General features: G+C 43.2%; 2 protein-coding genes across 2 annotated transcripts; one reads left to right on the top strand and one right to left on the bottom strand.

Moving 5' to 3' along the window:
* Positions 1–161: 161 nt before the first annotated feature.
* On the top strand, positions 162–16,046 carry LOC308167511 (myosin light chain kinase, smooth muscle-like; the record flags this gene model as incomplete). The annotated part of the gene is made up of 13 exons (XM_080541928.1): positions 162–393; positions 2,909–3,039; positions 4,965–5,121; positions 6,062–6,373; positions 6,642–6,738; positions 8,098–8,301; positions 8,999–9,216; positions 10,028–10,154; positions 11,233–11,385; positions 12,461–12,602; positions 14,646–14,727; positions 15,139–15,279; positions 15,841–16,046. The coding sequence occupies 13 exons, from the start codon at positions 162–164 to the stop codon at positions 16,044–16,046; spliced, it is 2,202 nt and encodes a 733-aa protein (XP_080398054.1).
* Positions 16,047–18,175: 2,129 nt separating this feature from the next.
* coasy (CoA synthase) lies at positions 18,176–26,518 on the bottom strand. Its single transcript, XM_080541695.1, has 10 exons — positions 26,344–26,518; positions 24,192–24,975; positions 23,701–23,915; positions 22,644–22,775; positions 21,912–22,101; positions 21,098–21,162; positions 20,920–21,004; positions 20,629–20,726; positions 19,634–19,780; positions 18,176–18,885 (listed from the first exon to the last, which is right to left on the bottom strand). Exons 2-10 carry the CDS (start codon positions 24,928–24,930, stop codon positions 18,814–18,816), a joined length of 1,743 nt encoding a protein of 580 aa, XP_080397821.1. The 5' UTR covers positions 24,931–24,975; positions 26,344–26,518; the 3' UTR covers positions 18,176–18,813.
* Positions 26,519–27,941: the final 1,423 nt, after the last annotated feature.

Raw genomic sequence — 27,941 nt, 5'->3', positions numbered from 1 at the left:
AAGCGTATGAATTTCACACAGTTCAATAGCAATAGAGAGAAGGGAAAAGGAGATCTGATCTAAGAGCAAAAAAAAAGGTAGTTAACTGCAAATCAGGAACCTGGCAATGTCCATTTAATATTTCCGCTTCTTCAGATGTTGGCCTTTTTTTCTCTACTAAGATGGACAAGGGCAGTAGGAGCCCTAAGAAGACTTATGTTTCCACTTTCCATTTGGATCTCAAGCCTGTCACCCCTCAGTGCCTGGTGAAGGGGATAGAGCCTGTCACCCCTCAGTGCATGGTGAAGGGGATAGAGCCTGTCACCCCTCAGTGCATGGTGAAGGGGACAGAGAATGGTGTTGTCGGGAGGACGTCTGTTCAGGGGACCAGCATGCAAGGAACTCCATCAACAGGTAAGAAACCAGTGTTATCCTCTCTGAATATTCTACGTAATGAATGAGAGATTTCTTTGAAGGGTATTGACGAATGGAGGACTATGTTAGACTTTGTTTAGACAGTGGCATAATCACTTATTGTATTGGTTTGGGAGTGTTTATTAATATATTGGGCATTTCACACTCAGCTGTTTAAACCCTATAAACATTGTATTAGCCTAAGGTTTGATAGCCTTTAGTATTAGCATACATCACAAGTTAGCCCCTGAGCAGTGGGTTTGGGATGGGGTGTAACTGCCTTTTAGAATTAGTTGAAGCCAAAACAATATTTCTATCTATGATCAAAATTGTTCATTAATTGATTATGTACAGTACAGCTGCTTCTCCTCAGACATCAAATGTATTATAATGATTCAATTAACCCAAACATGCTTTGTCAAAATGCCAAAAGACTGTAGGCTATACACATTTTTATCTTAAACCATTGAATACATTATGACAAAACCACATTATGACGAAACCGCCTCTCTCTATTCTATAGGGCCAGACTGCTGTCTTATTTTATGTTGCGAAAGGCAGATTAGTTGTCACTTTTGGAGACAGGCCGGACTGGTAGATAATTAGTAAACACGTCTAGTCCCATCCTATGTGGGCTGTTTCGCCCCAAGACGTAGGAGGCTTTCAAGCTAAATACTCTATGTAAATATTTTGTCATTAACTCCCTCAAGCTTAAGTTTGCCATGTAAATATTAGGCCTACAGGTCACGAATGTACCAGAACCTAGGTCACCACTCCAGTTTACCTAGGCTACATTCTGCAGTCAGAGTATGGACCTCCTTAGCTTATACAGTATGAAATAATGGGGGAAATAATAATATATATAACTATTATTAGCTCCGGACCTGGGGTGCAGCCCCGCCCCTCTGGAACCAGACAGGCCAACACCCTCCCAACATTTAAACAGGCCCTCAAAACCCACCTCTTCAAGCTCGCCTTCACCAGTTAACCCTCTCCCCCTCCCCTTCCCATGTGTCCCCAGCACTACCATAACCTTTTTGTGTCTTTTTATTATCACTACTCGATCTTTTCAGTTTGTAAAGCATCTTTGAGTGTCTAGAAAGGTGCTATATAAGTATAATGTATTATTATTATTATTATTAGGCCTATTATATAATAATAATAATAATAATAATACTAATAATTAAAAAATGTGCCACTGGGTTAAGATGCATAAGATACACTGGTATAATAAGATGCAACCAACAGTCTTGCATTTGTCCATTACTGTACCTTATGTCATCAAAGTTCGTGTGGTTCTGAAAAGACCCAATCTGTGGCACAACCTTCAAAGTCCTACTATTTACAGTATGGCTATTATGTGCTATAAGATGAAGGATTGCCTTGTTACCAAAGCCCATTCTAAAGCATAGTTTCAACAGTTAATCTAGGCTAACCTTCTAGTAATTTCCCCAATTTTAATCTCGAAATAGGCCTGTTACAACTGTGACTTTTTTTTATCTAAAAAAAAAAATGTCGACAAGCATACGCACCTCCAAGCCACGTGTGAGAAACACTGACCCGCAGCGATCATATGACATCCATATGCTTCCATACAGCTGGTTCTGTCTAACCAAATGTCTGGACCTGTGCAAAACAAATCGTGACGTTAGAATGATAAGCTTCTATCTCAATTTTTGTCAAAATTAAGGTTTTTTTTACATAATCTGATCCATTAGGTGTTTATTAATGCTTGTGTGGTGTTATTTTTTAAAAATGTTGACATTTTTGAGTTAGTAATTCATAAAATACAAAGGTTCCATCTCACAAAACATAATGGAATGTAAAAACTTTGACGCTCAATATCTCTGAACTGCGCTCAACGGAGATAGAACCTTATCATTCTAAACGGAGATAACACCTTATCATTCTAAACGGAGATAGAACCTTATCATTCTAAGCTCACGAAATGCCAGAGTTCAAATCTAGAACGTGGTCGTTTCTTCTCTTCATGTCCTTGGCCAACTCGCACAGTGCCAGTTAAGGCATCACGTCCCCCACAGTTGACCCGAGTTTACAGCGATGATAATAATAATAACTTTTATTTGTATAGCGCTTTTCCTGCAAACGTTGCAGCTCAAAAGTGCTCCCCATGCCATGTGCGATACACATGTTGACTTGAGAACGTGACTCGTGGGCGAATTCGCTCTGCCTTCCTGGCTTAATTCCACCTGTTTCTCCTCAGATATCACGGCAAAGAAAAGAGTCAGCACTGAAAAAGGTGGGTGGGTCAACCACAGCGTCTAGCTGTTTGCAATGTTCCCGTTTGACATAGGCAACATTTATTAAAAGCACTAACATGACGATGAAATCAGCCTCCCCCAGATCTAAGTGATGTTCTAAAAAATGAAAATAATGTATTTGAATTATTACTGGTTAACTGCATTGCACTTGAATGGGAGTTTTCACTTGCAAACCGATGGCTCTTGTCTGTTCACCTCCAGTTTGATATTTTGGTACTGCATGCCTATCCCAGGTCCCCCAGTAGAGTTTGTGGACCCCCAGGAGAAGGTGGAGGTGCGGGTGGGAGAGCAGGCGAGACTCCACTCTTCCTTCAGCAGCAGCTGTGTGCCTGTGGTCTCCTGTTGGATCCACAACAGAGAGCAGGTATGAGTTGAGATGGATTGGGTTAGGTCAAAGGTTACGTAAATATGACTTCCCTATGACGATGACAGGTTTCAGTTTCCCAATTCTAAACCGGTTCAAGAGAACTAAAGAACTATATATTCACGTCTTTGGCCCTGTCCACACCTACACAGGTATTTTTTGTAGCAACAGACAGTACTGGTGGTTTGTGGGACTATGCTTGTGGGATGACTCTTAGCCTGAGATCTATAAATTGTCATAGCTCCCAGTCAGAGCTAAGTTCTAGGCTTTTGGCTGTTGGGCTAAGCAGGGGTGTCAAACTCATTTTCACAGAGGGCCACATCAGCATAATGGCTGTCCTCAAAGGGCCAGATGTAACTTATAAATGTAACTAAATGTAACCAAATGTAATGTAAAATAAATGTAACTACTCCTTAATGTTAAATAACTCTGAATGTATTACTTATTCAAGTTAAAACATTAAAGTTGCATAGGAAAAAATATATGAATGAATGATTGAATGAATTTCGTTCATTCATTCATTCATATTTTTTGCGTGTTGCTCTGTTATAACATAAATCCTTTTAATTTGTCAGATTATGAAACCCACATAACTCCATCAATCAAGGATCAAACTATTCATGTGAATAAATAAAAATATAACATAAAACACAAGTTATAATATTAACTTTGATCAAAACGTTTGTCATAGTTAAAAGGGGCTTAATTATTGTAAAATCAAAAATTGTGAGCTGCTAAGAACATGTGTGACAGATTTTACAAAAAAAGAAATTATCTGGTCGGGACACACCTGCTCACAGACCTTCAGCATGCATACTTAGCTCCGTGTTTGGTGTCAAAATGCCGGCGTAGATTGTACTCTTTGACAACCGACACCGCCTCGTAACACAAAAGACATACCGGTCTTTGTCCACAAACATGTATTTGCCTTCCCATCTTTCTTGAAACAGCCTTCCTTCTGCATCAACTTTTCTCTTCCTGGACATTTTGGGATCATTATTTGTATTTCCACTTGTTGGCATTGATGTGGAAACACTGGTGTGTAGTCACGTGTAACACAATCGACATGCATTGTGGGAAATTTAGGTTTTGGTCAAAGCACGCTTTTGACCTATTTATTTTTAGACACTCAGACCTTTTAAGCTCTCGGGGCCACATACAATTACGTGCCGGGCCACATTTGGCCCGCGGGCCTTGAGTTTGACACATATGGGCTAATGCAATGATGTTCACCAATGAATCAATTTGACTTGATTTAAAATTGGAATGATGGAGGAGATTTGAACAGGGCCTAACTCTATTATACCTATTACACATTATCAGGGATCAGGCTTCCACAAACAGCTAATTCCATGCTAGACCACATAAAAGCCAGTTTTTCTTTCACATTTCCCATTACTGCCCAGAGGCTTGTGCATTAGCACCACCGAGTGGACAGGTGTGGTTGGACAACCCTGCCATTGCCGGCCCTCAACACAGGCAGTGTTTAGACATTGTGATGGTTGCCCAGCCCTCAGCGACGATACGAAGTGTGCAGGTACCAGATCGATGTTGCGGGGCCAGCTGAGCATATTATGCTTTTACCAGCCTAAACTGGGCTGTGGTGGTTTAGGGGGGATTAGTGAGTTGGACTGGTGATCAGAAGGTCACGAGTTCAAATCCCACCTGGGAACACCACCGCTAGTGTGCCCATGAGTAAGGCACTTAGCCCTGAGTTACTCCAGGGAAACTGTCCCTTGTAAGTCGCTTTGTATAAAAGCGTCTGCTAAATGGTGTAACAAAAGAAAACAATGTGAAAGGAAGACCTCTGTACCAGCACGGTATGGCTTTGGTACGGCCTGACTAAAGCCGTCTGAAAACGTCTCAAGTCTACAGTTACTTTTTCCGGTTCTATTTATCGGTTCTGTCCTCCCCTCTCTTTCCAGGTGGTTGTTGACGGGCCACGGACCCGTGTGGAGAGCAGTGAGACGGGGAGCAGTGTGGAGATCTCTCAGGCTGGTCGAGGCGACGCGGGCTCGTACACCATAGTGGTGCGGAACCACAGGGGTTTGGCTCGACAGACGGTCGTCCTCAGCGTCATTGGTGAGATTGAGGGGCTTGTTAAGGCTCGCTATGTGGTGGTTTCAAACTGTTTTTTTGAAAAGGATGTTAAAACTGTTGTTCTACAACAGCATGTTTGGATACTGGATCCTGATTGGCTAGCAACAGTAGGTAAATATCCCAACAACCTTCAGTTCAGACCGCATTTCCAGTATCAATGCGCCTCCCAATCAATCTGATTAAGAACACCTGTGCTGACCTACAATGCAATTGTTGATCTTGTTTATGGGACTATATTCTGTGGCGGAAGGATATATGTATTCTGATATATGACTTCAGTGTTGGATGAGTAGATTTCCTTTGGTATTTGAATTAAACGGGATTGGTTAGTCTGTCGGTTTCTGGCTGGTTTCTGGTGAATATCTCACTCTGTTCTTCTTCTTGGCCCCTCTCCATCTCTACGATGACGTTGTGGTCACACTGCTCAGTTGTGTCTCTTCTCTGTCTTGGCGCCCCAGTGGTGAAATGAGCTTCACTCCACTGTCAGGACAGAAGAGTCACTACCTTTCTTCCGCCGTAGACTAAAGACCCGTCTCTCTAGGCTACACCTGGGCTCCTCCTTGTCAGATCCGTCCATCCTTAACACCTGAACATTTATCTGGACTTAAAAGTAAATAATACAAAATAAAGAAAACAGTTTTTCTTTCTTTCTCTAGCACTGTGACTGCTGATGACACTTGTTCTTATCAAAGGTTGTTTTACTTACGATGACTGACGTATAGTTGATTTACTTATTTAAACAAATGTAGTTATTGTAAGCTGATTTTGATTTTTTTGGGGGGTTAAGTGTCTTGCCCAAGGACACTTCGGCATGTGGCCAGCCTGGGCTCGAACCACCAATCTGCCAACCTTGGCATCATTAGACGCCGGCTCTACCTCCTGCGCTACAGCCTCCCCATATAATTGTGTTTATTTTTCTCAGATCACCCCCACCCTCCAGCATCAAGCCCAGTCGCCTCCCAGGTCTCCTCCCAGTCCCTGGTGCTGTCCTGGTCCGGGCCCAGCTACGACGGGGGCACCGCCATCACCGGCTATGTGGTGGAGGTCAGACGAGAAGGCCCAGAGAAGCCTGGGGACTGGAGTGAGCTGACCACCCGCTGTAAGAACACCTCGTACCGGGTACGCTCAGGCCTGGAGCCCCTGGCGGAGTACCGCTTCCGTGTACGGGCCTGCAACTCAGCGGGCGTCAGCGAGCCGAGCAAGGAGTCTGAGTGTGTCAAGATGAATACCACTGGTTAGTAACTGACTCAGATGAACACCACTGGTTAGTGACTGACTCGGATGCTCCATCCCCCAAAAAACACCTCTAGCTCTGACGCCTCATGTGCTTGTGGTAAATGTATACAGCCCATCACAGGGCATAGTCAGCACCGATGCCAATCCTTTCAGATTGAGTATCAAGGGGGCTAGGTTGGTTTCATATTGGGCTTGGTATTGCTTTGATTTTCTGATCACCACTTGTATATATTTATCTCCATGCTTTTATCTGCGTGCGTTTGAAGGAGCCCAGACAAAGGAGCCTGTGCTGTATGTGACAGTCGCCATCGACACCACGCACAAAGTGAGGGACCATTACGCTGTGCACGAGAAGCTGGGAGTGTAAGTAATGGTCCAGTCCTTCTCTTCGATCTGTTATTCTTGGATCAGTTAACAGACACAGCCTTTCTTTCATTCTCATTTCCCGCATTTCATGATCACTGTTAGGTGAGAGAACTGATTAAGTCTCCACCGTATTGCATTCATAAAGCATGGCCTTGTACTGTACATAAGTAGTCGTGAAGGAAAGGAAGCAAAGTAATTTTTCCAACAATTGTTTACAGATTATTTCACTTATAATTCACTATATCATAATTCCAGTGGGTCAGAAATGTACATACACTAAGTTGACTGTGCCTTTAAACAGCTTGGAAAATTCCAGAAAATTATAGGCTAAATAACATCATTTGAGTCAATTGGAGGTGTACCTGTATGTACTTAGTGCCTCTTTATTGCTGTATTTTGGTGCGAAAAGTGTAAAACGATCCCAGAACAAAGGACCTTGTGTAGATGCTGGAGTCCTATATCGACAACCTGAAAAGCAGCTCAGCAAGGAAGAAGCCACTGTTCCAAAACCACCATGAAAAAGCCAGACTACAGTTTGCAACTGACAAAGATCTTACTTTTTGGAGAATAATTTAACTGTTTGGCCATAGTGAAGCCGAAGAACATCCCAACCTTGAAGCACAGGGGTGGCAGCATCATGTTGTGGGGGTGTTTTGCTGCAGGAGGGACTGGTGCACTTCACTAAATAGATAGCATCATGCGGAAGGAATATGTTTGTGCAGAACAGAAAAATTGTGTGCGAGCAAGGAGGCCTACAAGGCCTGTGGGAGACAAATGTTTGACCCAAGTTAAACAATTTAAAGGCATGTGTAGTAGTGTATGTAAACCTCTGACTCACTGGGAATGGAATGAAACAAATAACAGCTGAAATAAGTCTCTACTATTATTGTGACATTTCACATTCTTAAACTAAGTGTAGTAGTGATCCTAACTGACCTAAGACAGGGAATGTTTACTAGGATTAAATGTCAGGAATTGTGGAAAAACTGAGTTTAAATGTAGTTGGCTAAGGTGTATACAAACTTCCCACTTCAACTGTAGATCTGGTTGCTGGTCTTGTTGCTACCCCTTTGCGACATTTACATTTACATTTTTGGCATTTAGCAGACGCCTTATTCCAAAGCGACTTACAATCAATACATTTGACTAAGCAAGTGAATCATCAGTTCACCAGTAGCAGCAGGAAGAGTAATCTAGCTCAGGCCCGGGGGCCATTGGCAGTCTCTGTGATAGAAGGAAAAAACAAAAAAACAAAAACAAAAAAATAACGTTTTATTTTTATTTATTTTTTAAATATATTTTGCGACAAATGAGGGGGACGTCTGTATGACTGAATGTGTCTTCCTTGTGTGACAGGGGCAAGTTTGGACAGGTGTTCAGGTTGAGTCACAAAGAGACAGACCAGGTATGCGCCGGGAAGTTCTACCGGGCCCGCGGCTCCAAGGAGAAGGCTGATGCACGCAGGGAGATCGAGCTGATGAACTGCCTCCATCACCCAAAACTGGTTCAGTGCCTGGGGGCTTACATCACCCGCTCCGAGATAGTCATGGTGTTGGAGTAGTGAGTACAGGATTCTCTCAGTCTATTCTTTCATTGTTACATTTACATTTACATTTTTGGCATTTAGCAGACGCCTTATTCCAAAGCAACTTACAATCAATACATTTGACTAAGCAAGTGAATCATCAATCCACCAGTCGTAGCAGGAAGAGTAATCTAGCTCAGGCCCGGGGCAATTGGCAGTCTCCGTGATAGAAGGACATTTTTTATTTATTTGTATTTATTGTTATAAATATATATATATATATATATTGGTATGAATTAATTTATTGTTTGGGCCCCACTTTACACATTTTCACAAATGGTGACCCCTGAATTATTTCCTGTCTGCAGTCCAATAGTCTACCTACCCCCTCTCCCCAAAGTGTGCACTTATTCACCAATCAAAAGCTTTTACATATTTTAGGGGGAATGAACACTTTAGAGAAGAAGGGTACGAAATCAGAAAACGGCAGCAGTGTTGTCGTGAGAGTATGGTGTACTAGTTTCCTTTCCACGGGTGATTGATCTTTGCATTTCCAGATTTTTCCAGCACACTTTGAGGTTTGTCAGCTGGTTCAGTCAGATGTTTTTGGCACGTGTGATCTCAGATCTGGGAGGGGGAGAATCAACAATCAACAATCACGTCAAGTCTTTGTAAGACAAACAAGAATCTTGGGATGGGTTTGGAACTGAGCCTAGAATGTGTTTATTTCAGCATCGCTGGTGGGGAGCTCTTCGAACGCATCGTAGACGAGAACTTTGAGCACACGGAGCCCACTAGCGCTCGCTACATGCAACAGATCCTGGAGGGCATCCAGTACGTCCACAAACAGAACATCGTACACCTGGACTTGAAACCCGAGAACATCGTGTGTGTGGACACCACCGGAACCAGCGTCAAGATCATCGACTTCGGCCTGGCCAGCAAACTGGGTGAGTGTTTGGTGAAGGTTTGGTTGGCTGTGTGTGTTTGGTTGGGGAATTTGGCAAACTGGATGAGACTGACATCAGAAGATAGTCAGGAGGACAGAAGTGAGTCAGGACAGTCAGGAGGACAGAGGTGAGTCAGGACAGTCAGGGGTTTGCTATAGAAACAAGTTTAATTGTAGTGGTTGTGATCTGTCACCACCACTAAATGGTTGCCCAAACTTGCCCATTTACCAAAATCCAGATGAGTGGTATAGTATTGTTATCATTGGGACACTGACGCCAACCAGTAGGCATTATGATGTGCTTTATTACACAATTAATACAATTGTTACAAAATGCTGCCATGTTTGTCATGCCAAATACCCAGCTAGTACACACAACTTGCGACATCTGTGGCATTGTGCTGTGTGATAAAACTGCAAATTTTAGAGTGGCCTTTTATTGTGACCAGCCTAAGGCACATCTGTGCAATAATCATACTGTCTAATCAGCATCTGGATGTGCCACACTTGTCAGGTGGATGGATTATCTCAGCAAAGGAGAAGTGCTCACTAACACAGATTTAAACACATTTGAGAACACAATTTGAGAGAAATAGGCCTTTTGTGTACATAGAGTAATATAAAAGTCTTAGGTCTTTGATTTCAACTCATGAAGAAATTGGAGCAAAAACAAAAGCATTTATATTTTTGTTCAGTGTAGTATAGCTCTGGGCTTGGTAGCCAACCTCTACAGAGATGGATGTGAAACCATTTACACAGAAGAATTCGTTTGACCAATATTTTGTTTTTCCCCGTCGGTCTGTCCACTCCAGAGCCTGGCGCTGCTCCCTTGAGGGTAATGCATGGGACCCCTGAGTTTGTAGCCCCCGAGGTCATCAACTTTGACCCAGTGGAGTTGGTGACAGACATGTGGAGCATCGGAGTCATCTGTTTCATCTTGTAAGTCAAAATGTACCCACCTACTCGCACATATCCACCGTAGCATTACTACTCGTGCCTAAAGAAAATGTTCCTTCACTGCCATTTGTGTGTACATTTCTTTTATTATTCTTTTATTTTCGAGGGGGTCCTAACAGCACTACATAATAATGTATATGAACAATGCATATTACATATTAACAGGAGAAACAATAAAAGACACAACCATGACAAAACACAGACAAACAACAACACACATTGCCAATTGAAAACATTGAGAACATCACAACTATAACAAGACCAAAATGGATAACAGACAAGGGAAGGCGGATCTACATACCACAATATACATACTACACTTTACAATAAACTTAATACAGCTGAAAATAATATTAGGTGTAAATGTAAGTGGTGACAACTTCAAAGGAAACACGAACAGTCAGTCAAAAGGTAAGAAGACAGTGCATGCTTAAACTAACAAAAGATGTGATGGATCTAATGTGAACTGGTAATCAATCAGCTGGGGCTTTGAAGTTAAAGGCTCTTTTACCAACTGTTTTTTTAACGTAGGGTGTAGTGAAATGAAACTGAGAGGAATGCCTAGAACGGTGGTTAGCTGTAAAAGGAACAAGATACTGTTGTAAATAAGGGGGATAATTTAGATTAATGCATTTAAATATAAATTGAAGCCAGTGCATGTGTCTTCTTACATATGGAGATGGAAATGTGAGTGCCTGATACATGTTACAATGGTGAGTAACTGGAACTTCTCCTTCACTATAAAGATATACACTTTGGGAACTGCAGCATCAGCCGTGTAATCCTTTAGGGGTATGAGACAGAAGTGATAACGTTGTGCTATCGCAAATACTTCCTACAGGATCTTCTTTATACAAATCAAGCAACAACAACAACAACAACAACAACAACAACAACAACAAAGGCGAGACTCTCAGTGAAGTTTCGAAAAACTGTTTTAGGGAACTGTGGCCCATGAAGACAAACAAAATGGTGGTTCCTCAACTAAAGTAATCTCTTCATGTACACTGAGGATATTGTGAGCCTGGCCTCAGTCCAACCCTGCTCCTCTCTCACCCAGGCTGAGCGGGGAGTCTCCCTTCCAGGGGAACAGCGATGCGGAGACCCTCAGTCTGGTGACTGCTGCCTACTACGAGTTTGATCAGGAGAGCTTTGAGGATATCTCTGACCAGGCCAAAGACTTCATCAGCTCCCTGCTCAAGAAAGACAAGAGGTTGGTCTGAATACTTGCTTGATTGACAGTCTGGTCCATATTTTTGTCATTTAATTGAATGGGTTAGCTAAGACGATCTTTTATTCTTTTTTAAAGTATTTTTTTCTGAGTGGGGCAGTCCCACTCATATTTTTCATTTTTATTGATAGATACAGTGGAGAATTAGACATGAAGGATGGGTGAGAGAGAGAGGAGGGATGACATGCAGGATATGTCCCCGGCCGGATTCGAACCGGGGACCCTGTGGTTACATGGTTGACGCTTAACCCGCTACACGACCTAAGCGCCCCACAATCTTTTATTCTGATGGTTCCGGAACACGACTTGCAGTGCAATCTTTGAGTTTGAAGATGAGAATCTGAATCCTTACTTAAATACTTGAAGTGTGCATGTGAGATGGAGCCTCCCAGGAGCAGGCCTCCATAGGGAGACTTCATAGGGAGACATCATAGGGAGACTTCGTAGGGAGACATCATAGGGAGACTTCGTAGAGAGACTTCGTAGGGAGACTCCATAGGGAGACTTCATAGGGAGACTTTATGAGGGTATGGTAATGAGAAGAAAGAAGATTTATTTATTTATGTATTTACCAGGGACAGTGCACATTAATCAACAAATCAGTTTCCACATCAATGTAAATGTGCCAGAGTTAGCTCATGAGCTAATTTCCATCTGTAGTCCCTGAGCAGGCTATTACAAAATGAATGGTGTAGTGTCATTAAAAAACATCAGCAAGCACAACAAAGCAACAAAACAGGCAATACACTACATGACAAGACAAAGCAAGACAATACAAGATAAGCAGGCACAGCGAAATGCATTACATTGCAATACAGTACAAAAATAGATAATACACAGATACATGACAAAGTGACGAATATAATTAAAAACAGTGTTTATGAGGAGTGCCTGAAATGAGTATGATTACTCATGATCACAAATTTGGTTTAGTTTAAGCCACCCCTTAAGTTTAAGTTTAAAAGTTAGAAAGCTATGTGTGTTGATGCTGTGAATCTGCAGCTCAACGATGATAATGATGTTGAGAATTTATCCCCCCCCCCTCTTCCCCCCCAAGATGCAGGCTGTCCTGTGATGAGGCCCTGGCTCACCCCTGGATGGCCTCCTTCACCTCGCCAGCCCTTTCTCGCCAGCCCTCCAAATCCCTGAAAAAGACGTGTGTCAAGATGAAACACTTCCTGGCCAAGCGCAAATGGAAGGTACCACACCACTTAATGTTGCATTCCAAATCTTATCTTCACGAAGGGGTCAAAGGGTAACTGGTGACATTCTCAGGTGGTTTTCTTGCATAGGTGGGGTTGGGGAGGGCCAACGGTGATCAGTTTATCCACGGGTCATTGTGACCCATCTGATGCTAAACTGAGCAGAGGCAAAAGTATGGAGTGCATTTAGTGCCATATGTATTCATAATAAGATCATCTTAACTGTAGATGGGCTCTAATTCTTGTAAATAATAGCTTGTATCAATATGATCAGGATGAACTTGCTCAGTGTCTTGCTCATTTCGCAATCGTCGTCACACCATGAATTATGCCTAAATAAATGTTTCATGGTAAACAAAACATTATTAAAGCGTGTTACATATAAAGTACTATGCTACCCTTTGGTTTAACTAGGAGCAATAGAGAGCTCCCCATAGAATAACAAGAACACTGGGTTCCCCAAGTCAGGCCTATCAAATGAATGACTGAAATCAAGAAATCAAAGTTATTACCTGGATATCAGATTGGCATTTGTCGTGATAATCATTTATTAGTATGCACTTAGTATATTAGTATACACTTCCCACTCAGGTGAACACATATGTGATATGACACGGCACATGTGATGATGCTGTATGATAGCAGAAATGACGCACGTCTGTGAAAAGAGGTGACAAACTAAAAACATATAAACAAAAAAACCAAGAATTAATCTATCTGCCCACAGAGGCACCCCAGATCTTTTGCCTCGTTGCCAGCGTATGTGCCAGAGGAGAGACTAGACAACAATACCAAACATAAACGTAAACAATATATATATATATTACATATACGTAAACAAACGTACTTAACGTAAGGGACAGCTACAGTATGAGCAGCGATGGGACTTCAGGGTTCTTTGTAAGTTCCAAAGAAAATCATCATTCACTTAACAAACCCAATATTAATATTAAAATCTTGTACTTTATTAGGTATGTATTTGCTTCAACTACAGACTTAAAATATGCACACCTGTTGTGCCGGGTTACCACTTACTCTCCTGACATCGACACTGCAGAAACACAGGATCAAACAGTTGACTGAAAGAGAGCATTGTTTAGAAGCTAAATACAACATCAGCCTTGAAAAGATACAAGGACAGGAATGTTACCAAATGTTCCACAAACAATTCATCCACACGGTGACAACCTGGAAGAAGGGTGGACACCTACCCTTTTCCAACTAGCTGAACCAAACAGGTAGTCTAAAACCATTCTCATACCAGTGTTAGATCTTAGTGGGATTTCTTATTTTTCTCCATTATATTCTTACATTATATTCATGGTATCAGGCCAGGTCACAACCAGGTCACAGTGTACTGCTATGTTCCAAGTGTTTAACCAGCTGACCGAACAAATGGGCATTTGGGGGAGGGTTATCTCAGAGGAGATGAGACTCTCTGGCAGAGACCTTGAGGTTGTCTTGCTCATTTCGCACCAGATATGGTCAGGGAGAATGTGAGCTAATTTACGACGTAACATCTGTGATACCATGAACTTTTTGAAGTATTTAACCTGCCTGTGTTAAAGAGTGAGTGTCTAATGCTTGTACTCTGCTGAAGAGAAGACGTTACCTAACCCTGTCTCTTTGGTTAAATAAAGTAATTTGGAGTAATCGTTACGGCCCGTGTTGGATCTCCTCTCATTGTCACTTCGTGTTCGCTGCACACTTAAATCTCAAGAGATGACACAACACATTTAAGATCACAAAATCCTATAGATTGATTCATAACATCATTATCGACAAGAAGATTCTTCACCATCCACTAAGACATTTTCATTGGTGAGGGGCCTAATGAGCCTGTCAATAGCCAGCCAATCACCTTCTTGATTGGGGGCAGCACATGGAAGTTAAAGCAAAGCAAAGGGAATCCTTTTCCGATTTTAAGTGCTTTTGAATGGAAGACATGGGTTTTACTGTGAAATTTTCAGTGGCATCTCATGTTAACTGCCTGTTTTCTTGCTTTCTTTAAAAAATCTAACCCTGTATCTCAACAACAAGAAAACGGGCAAGGCAGTTCTGGCGCTGCATAGGATGGCCAACCTCACCAACAGACCAGACTCACCTGGCAGCTCTGAGGAAGGTAAGATGCAAGCACGTGTACACACGCCCCCTAACACAGTGTGGTAGGGGAAGGGACTGGGACTGGGCCTGGGGTGGTGCAACTGGTCCAAAAGCTGTCCGCCTCTGCGCCAGTAGTGGACTCTGGACTAAATGGTAAATGGACTGACTTACATAGCGCTTTTATCCAAGGCGCTTTACAACGGCCTCTCATTCACCCATACATTCACACACCAATGGCGGCAAGCTACCATGCAAGGCGCCGGCCCCGCTCATTGGGAGCAATTTGGGGTTCAGTGTCTTCCCCAAGGACACTTCGACATGGGGCAAGCCGGGGCTCGAACCGCCGATCTGCCAACGTTGCGATCATTAGACGGCAGCTCTACCTCCTGCGCCACAGTCGTTCTAACCCTGACTGTCTCCCCACACCCAGAGCCATGCTGGAGCCCAGAGGAGGAGCGGGCCATCTGGTCCCTGGAGCAGCAGCTGCAGAGCGAGCCCCGCTTCCAGCAGGCCCTGACAGACACCAGCCAGCCCCGGGGCTCCACCCTCCGTCTGACCTGCCACATCCAGGGTACGACCCCACCCCTAGCACCACGCTCCCGCACCACCCTACAGCACAGTACTACTGTTCTACACTGAAACACAACAACAACCAGGTTATGTATGTTCAGCCACAATTTGGTAAATGGTAAATGGACTGCACTTATTTGCTGCTCCAAAGCGCTTTACAACAGCCTCTCATTCACCCATTCACACACCAATGGCGGCAAGCTGCCATGCAAGGCGCCGGCCGGCCCGCTCACTGGGAGCAATTTTGGGGTTCAGTGTCTTGCCCAAGGACACTTCGACATGTGGCCAGCCGAGGCTCGAACCGCTGATCTGCCGACCTTGTGATTATTAGACGGCTGATTCAAGATGCAATGTAGAATGTCACTCTACACATAATATTATTTCAGATCTTTCTACCGACATATTTTAGTAGGAGATTGCAGTTAGAGCGTATTACGGCCTTACATCTCTTAATAACCAGGGTTCCCTTTAAGTACAGACTGTGACCACCTAAAAAGGCGGGGGCACTGTAATTTTCCCCCTTTTTGAAGCCTGTGTCATCGTAATCCATGTCACGTCACAGGCTACCCAGAGCCCGAGGTGGTGTGGCTTCAGGACGAGGAACCCGTGAAGGAGTCGTCGCGAGTCGCCATCCAGTACGATGGCGACGGCCTGTGCGTGCTGATCTTGACTGACCTGGGACCTGCCGACTCGGGAGTTTACACGTGCAGAGCCAGCAATAGCCTGGGGGAGGCGCTGTGCTCAGCCAAAGTGACTGTGGAGCTCTAGGGCCAACTGACACGGCATGGAGAGGAACTGCTACTACAGTGTAAATCTGTTGGTTGTATCTCAGTAGTCTCCTTGTAATTTCCCTTCAGCTGCTAATGACTGTTGAGAGCAAATACCTGGTGTCTATACCCAGTAAACAAAGAGTCCAAAAGACGTCCTCAGGGAAGCCGGAATGTGGGTTCAGATGACGTCTTTCTAGGACGTCCAGGTGACGTCTTCCTAGCACGTCCAGATGACGTCTTTAGGACTTCTTATGGACTACAGAATCGTCTTCTGCAGTCCATAAGACATCCTAAAGACGTCACCTGGACGTCCTAGAAAGCCGTCATCTGAACCCACATTTCGGCTTCCCTGAGGACGTATTTTGGACTCTTTGTTTACTGGGTACACACGTCGGCCATTTTGCTTTAATCTTTCTGATCTTATCAGATCAGTGTAAATGTAGCAGAGTTAGTAGACAAGAGGAAGCCACTTAAAGTGTGTTTTCAGACAGATATTTTTTTTTATCCATCAAAAAAACAGATAGAGCTATTTTATTTTTTTAAATGGCCCTTACACATCGACTGACTAGGAGAACGAGTAACTGTATTTTGTGTCTGTTCATTTTTGGCAAAGCTAAGGACGTCCAATGTTTGGCGACTCGCCACTTTCACACAGGCCAAGGAGAGGTACAGATAAACATGTACTAAGTCTCAACTATGCCACGCAACCAAATCCTTTGATTCACATGTCACTAAGTTCACCAGTTAGGTTATCTATGCATTTCTGTTATATCTTTCATCTGTGTTCACTTTTAGTCACTGATAAAGCAACTATCACCAGAAATGTTAGTTAAGTTAAACGCACAAGATCTTCAGGTCAGGTTAGTCATAAGACAGTTTACTGTAAATGTTTGTCTCATATACTTCCTCAATACCATGTGTTGCACCAGATGTCAATAGCATGAACAGTTGTATGCACAAGTATGTTATGTCTTAATATAAAATCACTTGAGTTGTGAAAATAATGTGTGGAATATTGCAAATATGACATGAGAAATATAGAGAATTGTTTTTACAAAAAACCTGTCAGTGTTTTCTTGGGTTCAGAGACCTGTGAGCTTTGCAATAATGGTTTGGCTGAAAAATGTTTGCACATGTGTGCTGACTGACTCCAGGCAAAACAAGTATAGAAACATCTGTGCAGGAACTGCAAGAGGTAGACCAATGTGTAGTCTAATATAGTAATGGGACAACAGGACAGACCATTAAAACCAATCCTTGCCCAACATGATTAAGGAAGCATGGCTTTGTGTACTGTAGCCCTGCAGATAAGGTAGAGCTCTAAGTACAGGGTTCCCACACCTTCTGAAACATCAAATTCAAGCACCTTTCAAGGACTTTCAAGACTCAATTCCCTCAAATTCAAGGACCCAACACAGCATAGTTTGAGACAGAACTAGTTGACGAGCTAAGTAAAACATTTTTGAATATATATATATATATATATTTTTTGAGAGAAAGGGGAATTCAAGCACTTTCAATGACCCATGTCTATTTTCAAAAACTTTTAAGACCTTGATTTCTTTTTCTCAAATTCACAAACTTTCAAGGATTTCAAGGACTCGTGGGAACCCTGTGTATTGTTTACTGTAGCTCTGCAGATAAGTCTTTATAGGTGATATTGACACTAAAAATCAGGGTACAGCCCTAATCACTAGAAAGCGAAGGACAAGCTGTACTGGGTTGGCCTGGTTACGTATCCACCACAATGGACCTATCGCTAAGCCACGCCCCCTTTGAAAACTCAAACGCTTCACTGACAGTGACTGACTGACCGTGACTGAATGACATTCAATGACTTACAATGGCAGGAGTTGGCAAGTTTCTGATTTCTGATTTACCACAGCAAGTAATAGACATGTTTTTTTTTAAAGATTACATGAATATTTTGTCTAGAAGCTTTTCACCATCAGATATTAGCATGTTGTTTGTCCGAGTTTTCTGCCTGTAGTGACTTTTGCTGTGAAATAATAATAATATTATATCAAATTATTGGACAACTTCTATTTTGGGGCGTGGCGTAGCGATAGGTCCATTGCTGGGATTCGGGAAGGACAATGTGAGATCTCAGTTCAGGTCAGCCCTGCGGTGTATAAAACCTCTTAGAGTCCCCATTTTAATATTCACAATTCTTACAAAAATCCAAAAAACATTTCTTTCAATATAGTTCATCTTCAACCAACCATTTCTATTTGTCTAAAACTAACAAAAACACTTCATTGACCTTATGCCCTACACAAACAAAACCTTGTCAAAATGCCCACTATTTTTACTCGATTAACATTATGTAGTGTGTCTAAGATTCATATGTACAGTGTATGGTCTTCAGAGGATATGCCAAGAAAGAACACACTAGTTATCCGAAAATCCAAAAGATTTAGAAATTAATATAAAACCAGGTCATTTGAGGAACAACAAATAAAAAAGAAAACTGAATAGCAATTCTTAACCAACAAAGCACAAACTTCCACTGAGTAACCTGAATGATCTGACCTTGGTTCTTTTCCCACCATACATACGCCCACAGAAAGCATTATTATTATTCATCGATAAAGACTATGTTTAAAAACTACAGTGAAAGTGGATCAGGCACAATGTCTTGTCAGGACCAAGACGATCCGTGGGTTTGTGATGGCATGGTGAGTGACACGAAGGCGGATGTCCATCACATGATTGAGTGACCCATCTGGACCGTGCTCGTCCAAACGTCTGGCTCGAGGTGTGGCTTAGGATGGAGGCTTGGTCTCCTCTTGTCTCTGTTGGATTCTCTTCTGGAGAAGATCCCAGGCGTTCAGTACCTTTTAGAATTTAAAATACAGATACAAACATGTATTAAATGGCCTGTTTATGGAGTGTTGTTAATTCACATTGACTAGAATTGATATCCTAGCTTCTTCCTTGAAAGCTTTATGGTGAGCACTACATCTAGAACTATACGTTTCTACATGATCCCTGGATCTGTCCGATATTGAACTTTGATTGACAAGTGGTCACAGATAACACTAACAGGGTTCCCACACCTTCTGAAACATTCACATTCAAGCACCTGTCAAGGACTTACAAGACTCAATTCCCTCAAATTCAAGGACCCAACACGGCATAGTCTAAGACAGATCTAGATGAGAATTTATATAATAGGAACTATTCGCTCACAGACAACAATTAAAAAGAGAGGCTTGAAAGTGCGTCTTGCCTTCTCTACCACAGCACAGCAAAACAATATATTGTGAAATATGTGTAAAGTTAAGCAATACAGAGACGTATTTACTAGTTGATGAGCTAAGTAACATTTTTATGAATATACAGTATATATATATTTTTTAGAGAGAGAGAGGAATTCAAGCACTTTCAATGACCCACGTCTATTTTCAAAAACTTTTAAGACCTTGATTTCTTTTTCTCAAATTCACAAACGTTCAAGGACCCGTGGGAACGCTGCACAGATAACACTAACATCCATGTATCATTTGGACGTGACCTCGCTGTAAGGGGTTCTCTTCTGCAACCAGACGTAAGCTGTAATCATGATGAGCAGCAGCAGCCCACCTGTCTCTGAGTGACCTCAGGCTCCCACAGGGTGCACAGCACCACGTTGGCCCGCTCCACCTGCCGCGCGTTGGACCACTGGCTCTGCAGCCGCCGCAGCGCGTCCTCCCGGCTCACACCATCACGCTCTGTGATCCGCAGCATGGCCTGAGGGAGGGAGGGGTGGGCGGTAGAAGCTACAGTTAGTGGAGGGCATAATATGGTATGGCTGGGAGGGAGGGAGGGCCAGGGACAACTAAATAAATGGGCGTGGCCCAAGCTGTTCCGTTGTGTCGACCTCCCTCTGTGCCCGAATCCTTTACACTTGTTTCACTTGTATGAAACAGTCTCAGAAATGCTAACGACGTCTGCAAGGCTAGTACACCTAATTTATTTGAAACCATTCTAGGTTATATGTTTTGCCCAGGTGGTCTGGTATATGTATGTATGTTTTTTTCTAGTTGGATTTGAAAAAGGCTTTATGGTGTCTGTCTTATGTAAGAGCAACTGTGCTCAACTGTCACTAAGCTAAAACATCTCCCTGCTTGTATGACAGTGCAGCAGCACACTCTTGTGGCCAGACAGCGTTACTGCATTTCAGATACATTCACTTTTTTCCTCAGTTGTCTGAAAAGTCCAGTCTGTCCTCAGTGATCCGGAAACCCGTAACTCCCCATATTTAGTAGTGTATCAAGGTTCAAGGTTTCTTTGTTGTCCACTAGGGGAAATTAGTTTTGCAGCCAGGTTCACAGACAGAATACAAAAAGGATAACAACAACAACATCAACACAATAAAATGTACTTGCTCATCAAATGAGAAGAGAATCGAGCGAGGAACATACATTTCTTAAGACCTCATGTCCTCGTTCACTCCCCTCAATTCCCTGTGATGTGAGTGATGCGAGGACTCGTGTTTGTGACGGTTGAGAAAAGCCCATGATGTGGTGCTATCTACTGTACTATCTACTGTACTATCTACTGTACTATCTAGGCTGTAGGAGATGGAAGTACATTACCTCTTCCTCAGGGATGACTGTGACCCAGACCTCATGCACGATGTCTGTCCAGCCAGCCTCCAGCAGAATGGCTGCATCCACCACACACACCTGTTTACCTGGGTACAGCATGAATACAGGTCAATGCAATTCATTGATCATCACAAGAGTGTCATAACAAAGGGTGTATCAAAAACGTATGCACATGAGGTATTTCTGTGTTTCAATTTTAATACATTTGCAGAAAAACGTTCTAAAAACTTGTTTTCACTTCGTCATTATGACTTTCTATAGCCACTGTACATATCATACCTTCCTCTCTTGCTTGTCGGATTCTGTCTTTGACAAGAAGTGCGATCTCCGGCCACACAATGTCAGTGAGGGCTTTTAATCGTTCCTGCAACCACAATCACGTCCACATATCTGTCAGTAACATCAATGTATACATCAGCAAGGGATATTATTTCACAAAGGACACACACACATTTACCTTGTTTCCAAAAACCTTCCTGCCCAGCGCACGTCTGTTGATGGTTTTATCCTCATTCAGAATCTCTGCAAATGATCAGAGTTGTTCATTTCAACAGACAAACAACACAGTCAGCATTCAGACTGAGGAGTATCTTGAAATAATCTGACGATACACCGCCTGCTCCAGTTCTGCGGGCCAACAGCTATCGATGGCCCCAAAATGTAAGGGGTAGTGGTGGCTTGTAGGGGTTAGTGGTGGCCGAGGAGATAGTGACTTGGGCTGGTGATCAGAAGGCCATGAGTTCAAATCCCACCGGGGGAACACCACCACTAGTATTCCCTTGAGCAAGGCACTTAGCCCTAAATGACTCCAGGGAGACTGTCCCTGTAATCTCTAACTGGAAGTCGCTTTGGATAAAAGTGTCCTGCTAAATGGTTAAAGAATGTATGCTATGTAGTGATGTACATCGGCATGTCATTTTGTCATGTCATTTTGTACATCAACAGCACACCCTTTTCAACTACAGTTGCGGTAATAACGCTTTTATCTATATCTTTTTTACTCATCATCTTATTATGTTGTTAAATGTTTATCTATTTATATGTATCTATGTATATATCTTGCCATTTAAATGTTTTATTACTATCCTTCTTTTTCTGTATTCTTTAATGCTAGCCTATATGTTAAGCACTTTGAATTGCCCCTGTTAGTTGTATGAAATGTGCTATACAAATAAACTTGCCGTGCCAACTTCAACACAATGAAACCACTTGTTATTATTGACATGCATTGACAACTTCAGTGCTCTACTGAGGACCCCTTCTTCCTTCACCTGTCCCAAACTCCTCCAGCACCCTGTGGTAGGCGGCCGCCCCCGGCCGGTACGTCTCGTGGCCCAGCAGGTCACTGTCGATGCGGGCCGCACCGAGGGCCTCTAGCCGCCGGGCGATGGAGCTCTTCCCACTCCCGCTGCCTCCTGTGAGGCCGATCATATAGGGCACCAGGGGGAGCTGAGGCCTGTCCTACGTCAAGGGGAGACGGGGATAGAGCAGAGAGGAGTTGTGTGTGAAGTGAAGGGTTAGGGCCTGGGTTTATATACCGTAAAACTTAAATTGCTTAAAAAAATTAAAAAATAATTGCGGTCTCCAACAAAAGTCTGTCTCTAATAGTAGCTGGGTTTTTCATTGGCATTTAGTTTTTTGGGGAAAAGTCAGATTTAGACTTTGACAGTACCATATCACCTGATTCGGAGTTAAGGATGCTAGCAATCCACAGTGTCTGTCATAGGAGAACATTAGGACTCGACAGAGGACTTTGTAATTTGGTACAGGCCAAATGCAAAGATCAAGTCAAGTCAAGGCACAGTTTGTTGGTCATATGCACAGGATACAGGTGGTAACTGTACAATGAGATGCTTACTTTATCATTGCATGGCCTTATATAGGCACTCTTCTCTACGGCTTTGTTCAGGGCTGCTGGAAAAGAGAATGTAGCCTCTCAGCCCTGATGATATTGCGAGAGAAACCATTGCTGCATCGGTGTTGAAGGGGGAGAAGAGGCTTACTGTCGGGGCTGTGAGGAGGGTCCCTAGGAGGCGTGAGCGGAGACTGGACGAGCTGATCTTCTCCTCCTCTGTCTCAGTGTGGTGGGCATCCTTCAGCAGCTGGATCTCATGGAGCACCAGTCCTGGGAGACCCTGGTCAGGGTATATACAGGAATCTTGAGGTTAATTTGAAAGTGACAGTTGGATCTAAGTGAGAGTTGACACTAGAACAGCCGTGTCTATGTTACCTACTCAGGGTATATACAGGAATCTTGAGGTTAATTTCAATACCTTTCTCTTTGTCAATATTTTTCCAGACCTCACCGCCACTTCGAGCTGTAACCGTTTACATCAGTGACACCTTTAACTTAACAGTTTTAGTTTGCAATAGACTAGACCACTATCATACAACAGAATTTCCGGTTCATCTTTGTTTTTTAATAAAACTAATAAACTCACAAAACTTTTACTAAAGGTTTTTAGGACTCTTAGTCTTTGGACAGTCTAATTCAGAAAAATACCTACAAAATTCAAGACCTCATAAAATCATGATAAGACTTTTTAATACTTATTAAGGGTCTTGATTTATCAACTTTTAATACTTTTCAAGACACTGCGGATACCCTGCTGGTATAGAGCAGATAGAATACAAACAGTGTGTGACGAGACGTATACAAAAAACACATATCCAGCAAAAATAAATTGCAAGGACACACTGACCTAAATTAAACCTCTTGTAATTGAACGGTGCATGTGTTGCTGTCCCTGTAAAAGGGTTTTATCGAAAAACCCTGAGAGAGTTTGAGACAGAGAGAGATGGTGCACTCTGCCAGAGTTTGGTCTCTCTCAGACAGCCGTTTTTGACTCTCTTCTGCAGATCTATAATAAATGGTAAACCTTGGTTGGACTCGAACGCGTCTTCTTTTATTTAAAGTACTCAAAGTTGAACCCAAGAGATTGTCTTGCACCCTGCTGCACTATTGAATGAGAACTTGAGGCAATGAATCTAAAACAAAACACCTATGCCTTCACCCTCACTTAAAAGTTAACAGATAAAATAGGGCAAGTACACACTTACGTTTTCAAGGCGCTTCTTGTTCACAGCCTCACCCCCCTTCCTGGTTTCCTCACTGACCACAATGCACTGCAGTTGGGAGTCGGTGACGGAGGGTCCGAAGGGATCGGAGAGGGGCACAATCTCATACTGCAACGAGGGCTTGACGTCCTGCAGGAACTCTTTGAGCTGCTGGACCCGCAGGGCGTAGGGTTCGATAAGTTCCTTTAGGACCTTCTCTGGGAGCAAGAGGTTGAGGAGGAGCGGAACAAGCAACTAGAGTATCAGAACAGGCAACATTTAATTTATCTTACAAGGGATTTCTCATTCTTGAACATGAACACTCGTTGTAAATGAGTCATTAATAATACCAGGCTATAGAATCAATCCAAGGTTATATTTTATGCAGTACGTGAGCCAATAATATGCACAAGAAGAATAATATGCACAAGAAGAGATGCTAAAGCTAAACTATCCAGGACACAGTTCACCAACCAGCTCATCATTCCACTTACTTTTCAGCAAGTCTTGGTCACACACCCCGATAACGAAACGCTTGTTTGCTAAGAGGCACGAGACGTTCAGAAGTGTCTTGTGCGCCCCGTGGAGGCGGTCAAACGTCCCCCCGACCACCACGTCGTTGTAAGTCTCCATGGGCTCCTCCGACCTGGCGTCACTCCCCTTCTGCCCCTCCACGTTCTCCTCCTGCCCCAGCTCCTCCTCCTTCTCCAGCCTCTGGAGCTGAGGGTGGAGCAGGACCGAGGCCAACCCCGGGGTGCAGACGTAACAGTGGCCGGCGTACCTCTGCAGACACTGGCCTACCAGAGAGGACTGGCCTGGGTCCTGCACGGGGAAGTCCGTCAGCACCACCTCCGGGGGGTGGGAGAGGGGCTGTGGGGAGGGGAAGGGGTTACTACTAGCCCCTCCTGGGCCCGTCCCCGTCCCCGAACCAGAGGCACCGGGCTGGGCGTTGATGTTGGTCAACAGCACCCGGACGTCGAGGTGTCCGCACACGTCCGCCGCGTTGCTGTAGAGCCGGGTGATGAGGCTGGACAGGTCCACCACAGGGGAGATGAAGACGGGGCGGAGCTGCCCGGCCCCCCCGCCGCCGCCCAGGTTCAGGCCTGGGTGGAGGTGGACGTAGAGGGTGCGCTCCACCACCTGGGCGGCCGAGCTGAGGACAGGGGCGATGCGGAGGGGGAGGGTGTGCAGTGGGGAGGTGAGCACAAGGATACCTGTGCTGAACATGGACATGTTGGTGTGACGTCACAGGGCCAGCAGGGACAGACGCAGAGGTATCTAGAAGGAAACGGTGCACACACTTCAAACAATCAGGCCTAAGTACACAGTACACACAAACCTTTTGTTTACACAGTAGGTGAGTATGTGAAGAAACTGCAGCAACTTTGTCAGCCTACAACAATCTTCAGGTGACAAATTAATATCAACACAAGACGTAGCTGGATTATGGATGGTCTTTCCAACTCATGCCATCATCACAGTTGAACTTTGATCAGGTTTTAATCTCGTTATTTATCAACTTTTAATACTTTTCAAGACACCGCGGATACCCTGGTCATACCAGACATGGTTACTGTCTGCACAGTGCAGTGGAGAGGAAAACAAATACTTGAACAGAATAACTTGAATAAACCGAATGTTCAATTCTCATGACTGGTTGAGTTGAAGACCATCCGACAGGCAAGGTGACACAAGGCAATGGAGCTGTTGGATAATCTGATATGGGGTCAGCCAGGTCAGGGAGGATTTACCAATCGACCTAATAAGTCATTTATCAACAGAAGACCTCAGTGGGAGAGAGGACAGCTCAAGGTTGAAGTGCTCACTTGGACATGCAATGGCTAACGTAAACATGGAGGAATGCTAGCTAGCAAACTGTCTAAATGTCTCAATTATCTGTCAAACGTGATGATTGCACATGACATGACTTCACCTGACTTTCACGAGGAGCCTGGCTAATGTCACAACAGCGAACCACACCAACACTCAAGCTAAGATACACCTACAAGTACAACATTCACACTAAACTACACCTAACAAGTCGTGAGTTTAGAATGATAAGGTTCTATCTCCGTTTAGGGTAGTTCAGAGATATTGAGCGTCAAAGTTTTTACATTCCATTATGTTTTGTGAGATGGAACCTTTGTATTTTATGAATTACTAACTCAAAAATGTCAACATTTTAAAAATAACATCACACAGGCATTAATAAACACCTAATGGATCAGATTATGTAAAAAACTCAATTTTGACAAAAATTAGATAGAACCTTATAATTCTAACGTCACGTAATGTCATAACAGCGAACCACACCAACATTCAAGCTAAGCTACACCTAACAAGTACAACAATTCAAGAGTGCGTTCGTAAAATCGTTCTGGACATCTGATCAGCACTCATGGAACGCCTCTGGTCCAATCAAGTTACTTGGTCCCATTATGACGTTGTACCTAGTGTGCGGTCCCGGTGCTCTCAGAGCAAATTTACGAACGCAGCCCCGAGTGTGTTGAGGACCCGAGGCTAGCTCGCTGGGTAGCTAAACTAATGTGGATGGCACTGGGTAGGAAAGCTAAAGGCTAAGTGCTACTAGCCCCGTAAACGAGTAGAATAGTGCTAAAAAGTGTCGTTTACAGGTTAGATACTTACGTGTATTCGAGCTGGGAAATGAAAGGTGTGTATCTAAGCAACAAATACTGACTACATATTGCACTGTCGGATATTATTTCTGCCACAAGGAACACCTACCAGCCAATCACGTGACACCTGACTTGATTGGTCGAACTGATTTTTCTTGCGACATAATTATGGGCAGTGTAGTCAGATAAGCATTTATGTAGTTCTAACAACTTGTGTCGTTAGAATTATAAGGTTCTATCTCCATTTTTGTCAAAATTGAGTTTTTTACATAATCTGATCCATTAGGTGTTTATTAATGCCTGTGTGGTGTTATTTTTAAAATGTTGACATTTTTGAGTTAGTAATTCATAAAATACAAAGGTTCCATCTCACAAAACATAATGGAATGTAAAAACTTTGACGCTCAATATCTCTGAACTGCCCTAAACGGAGATAGAACCTTATCATTCTAAATGGAGATAGAACCTTATAATTCTAAGCTCACGACTATCACTGAAGCTTTGGTACCTGCAGGAAAAGGCACTTTTCCATTTGACACTAAAACAAAAATGTGGCCATACTTTAGGGTACAATACAAAGCCAAGGGATCTCACTTTACTGATAAATGTATTTGATTTACCATCATGGGAATTGAGCCATGTCATGTGAACTGTCACTGTGTACTAACACGTAATTAAAGTCAACAGCAAGGGAGTTGACAGTTTCGTCTCCTCTGGCCACCCACCCTCAGGACATCCTCTTTTCAAGCCACACACACACACACACACACACACACACACACACACACACACACACACACATCCTCTTTTTCAAATACACACACACACACGCACGCAAACACCCACACCCACACCCACACCCACACACACACACACAAATCCTCTTTTTCAAATACACACACACACACACACACAATAAATAAAATGATTAGAGACATGAAGGAGAGGAGAGCTCTAGGACAGGAAAACTGTTCTATCTAAGTTAGGTGGAGAAGTTAATTTAGGTCAAACATGGTATGCCCAAACATAACATTAATATCCATTCAATAGCTTTCAATACAAGGGGGATTCTTATAGTATGCCACTAACATTCACAAACAACCTCAGCATTGTTAGTGCCATATTCTACCAAAACCCTATGTGGATCGAAATAAGTGTTAACTAATGGATAGTGAATTCAGGATAGCCCTGGGCTAAGACAACTGCAGTGTGAAAAGGCCTATAGATTCTGTGCTCATTCACTAACAGTTGAAAAACGTTGCAAACAAATCATATGATTCTAAATTTCAACAAGAAAAGGAAAATAAGACAAACGTAATTACATAGAGGTGTATAGTTCAAATCCATACATTTTCACCTCATAAAAACAAGCAAATTTGTCAAAAACAAGGCAAATTTGTGTGGCCTGGGGTGGTCCAGTGGTCTAGCACCGCGGCCTACAGTACACACATAAGCCCATGTCGGCATGGGTTTGAACCCGGCCCCATGCCCTGCTGACATGCCTTCTCTCTCCCTTCTTCTCCTTACTTTCCTGTCTGTCTTCACTATATCTGTCCAATAAAAATGTTTAAATGACTGCCCCACTCAGAAAAAAATAACTAAAAAGAA

The sequence above is a fragment of the Nansenia antarctica genome (assembly GCF_963989245.1).
Source record: "Nansenia antarctica genome assembly, chromosome: 11".
NCBI classification, from domain to species: domain Eukaryota; kingdom Metazoa; phylum Chordata; class Actinopteri; order Argentiniformes; family Microstomatidae; genus Nansenia; species Nansenia antarctica.
The sequence above is the reverse complement of the archived record's forward strand: the minus strand, read 5'-3'. Positions and strand labels throughout refer to the sequence as shown.

Coding starts and splice junctions, on each gene's coding strand:
- coasy (XM_080541695.1), bottom strand. CDS start 24,930: ATGTCCATGTTCAGCACAGGTATCCTTGTGCTCACCTCCCCACTGCAC. Junction 22,102..22,643: donor CCCTCCTCACAGCCCCGACA/GTAAGCCTCTTC, acceptor CCCTTGACGTAG/GACAGGCCTCAGCTCCCCCT. Junction 21,005..21,097: donor GGAAGGTTTTTGGAAACAAG/GTAAATGTGTGT, acceptor TTGTGGTTGCAG/GAACGATTAAAAGCCCTCAC.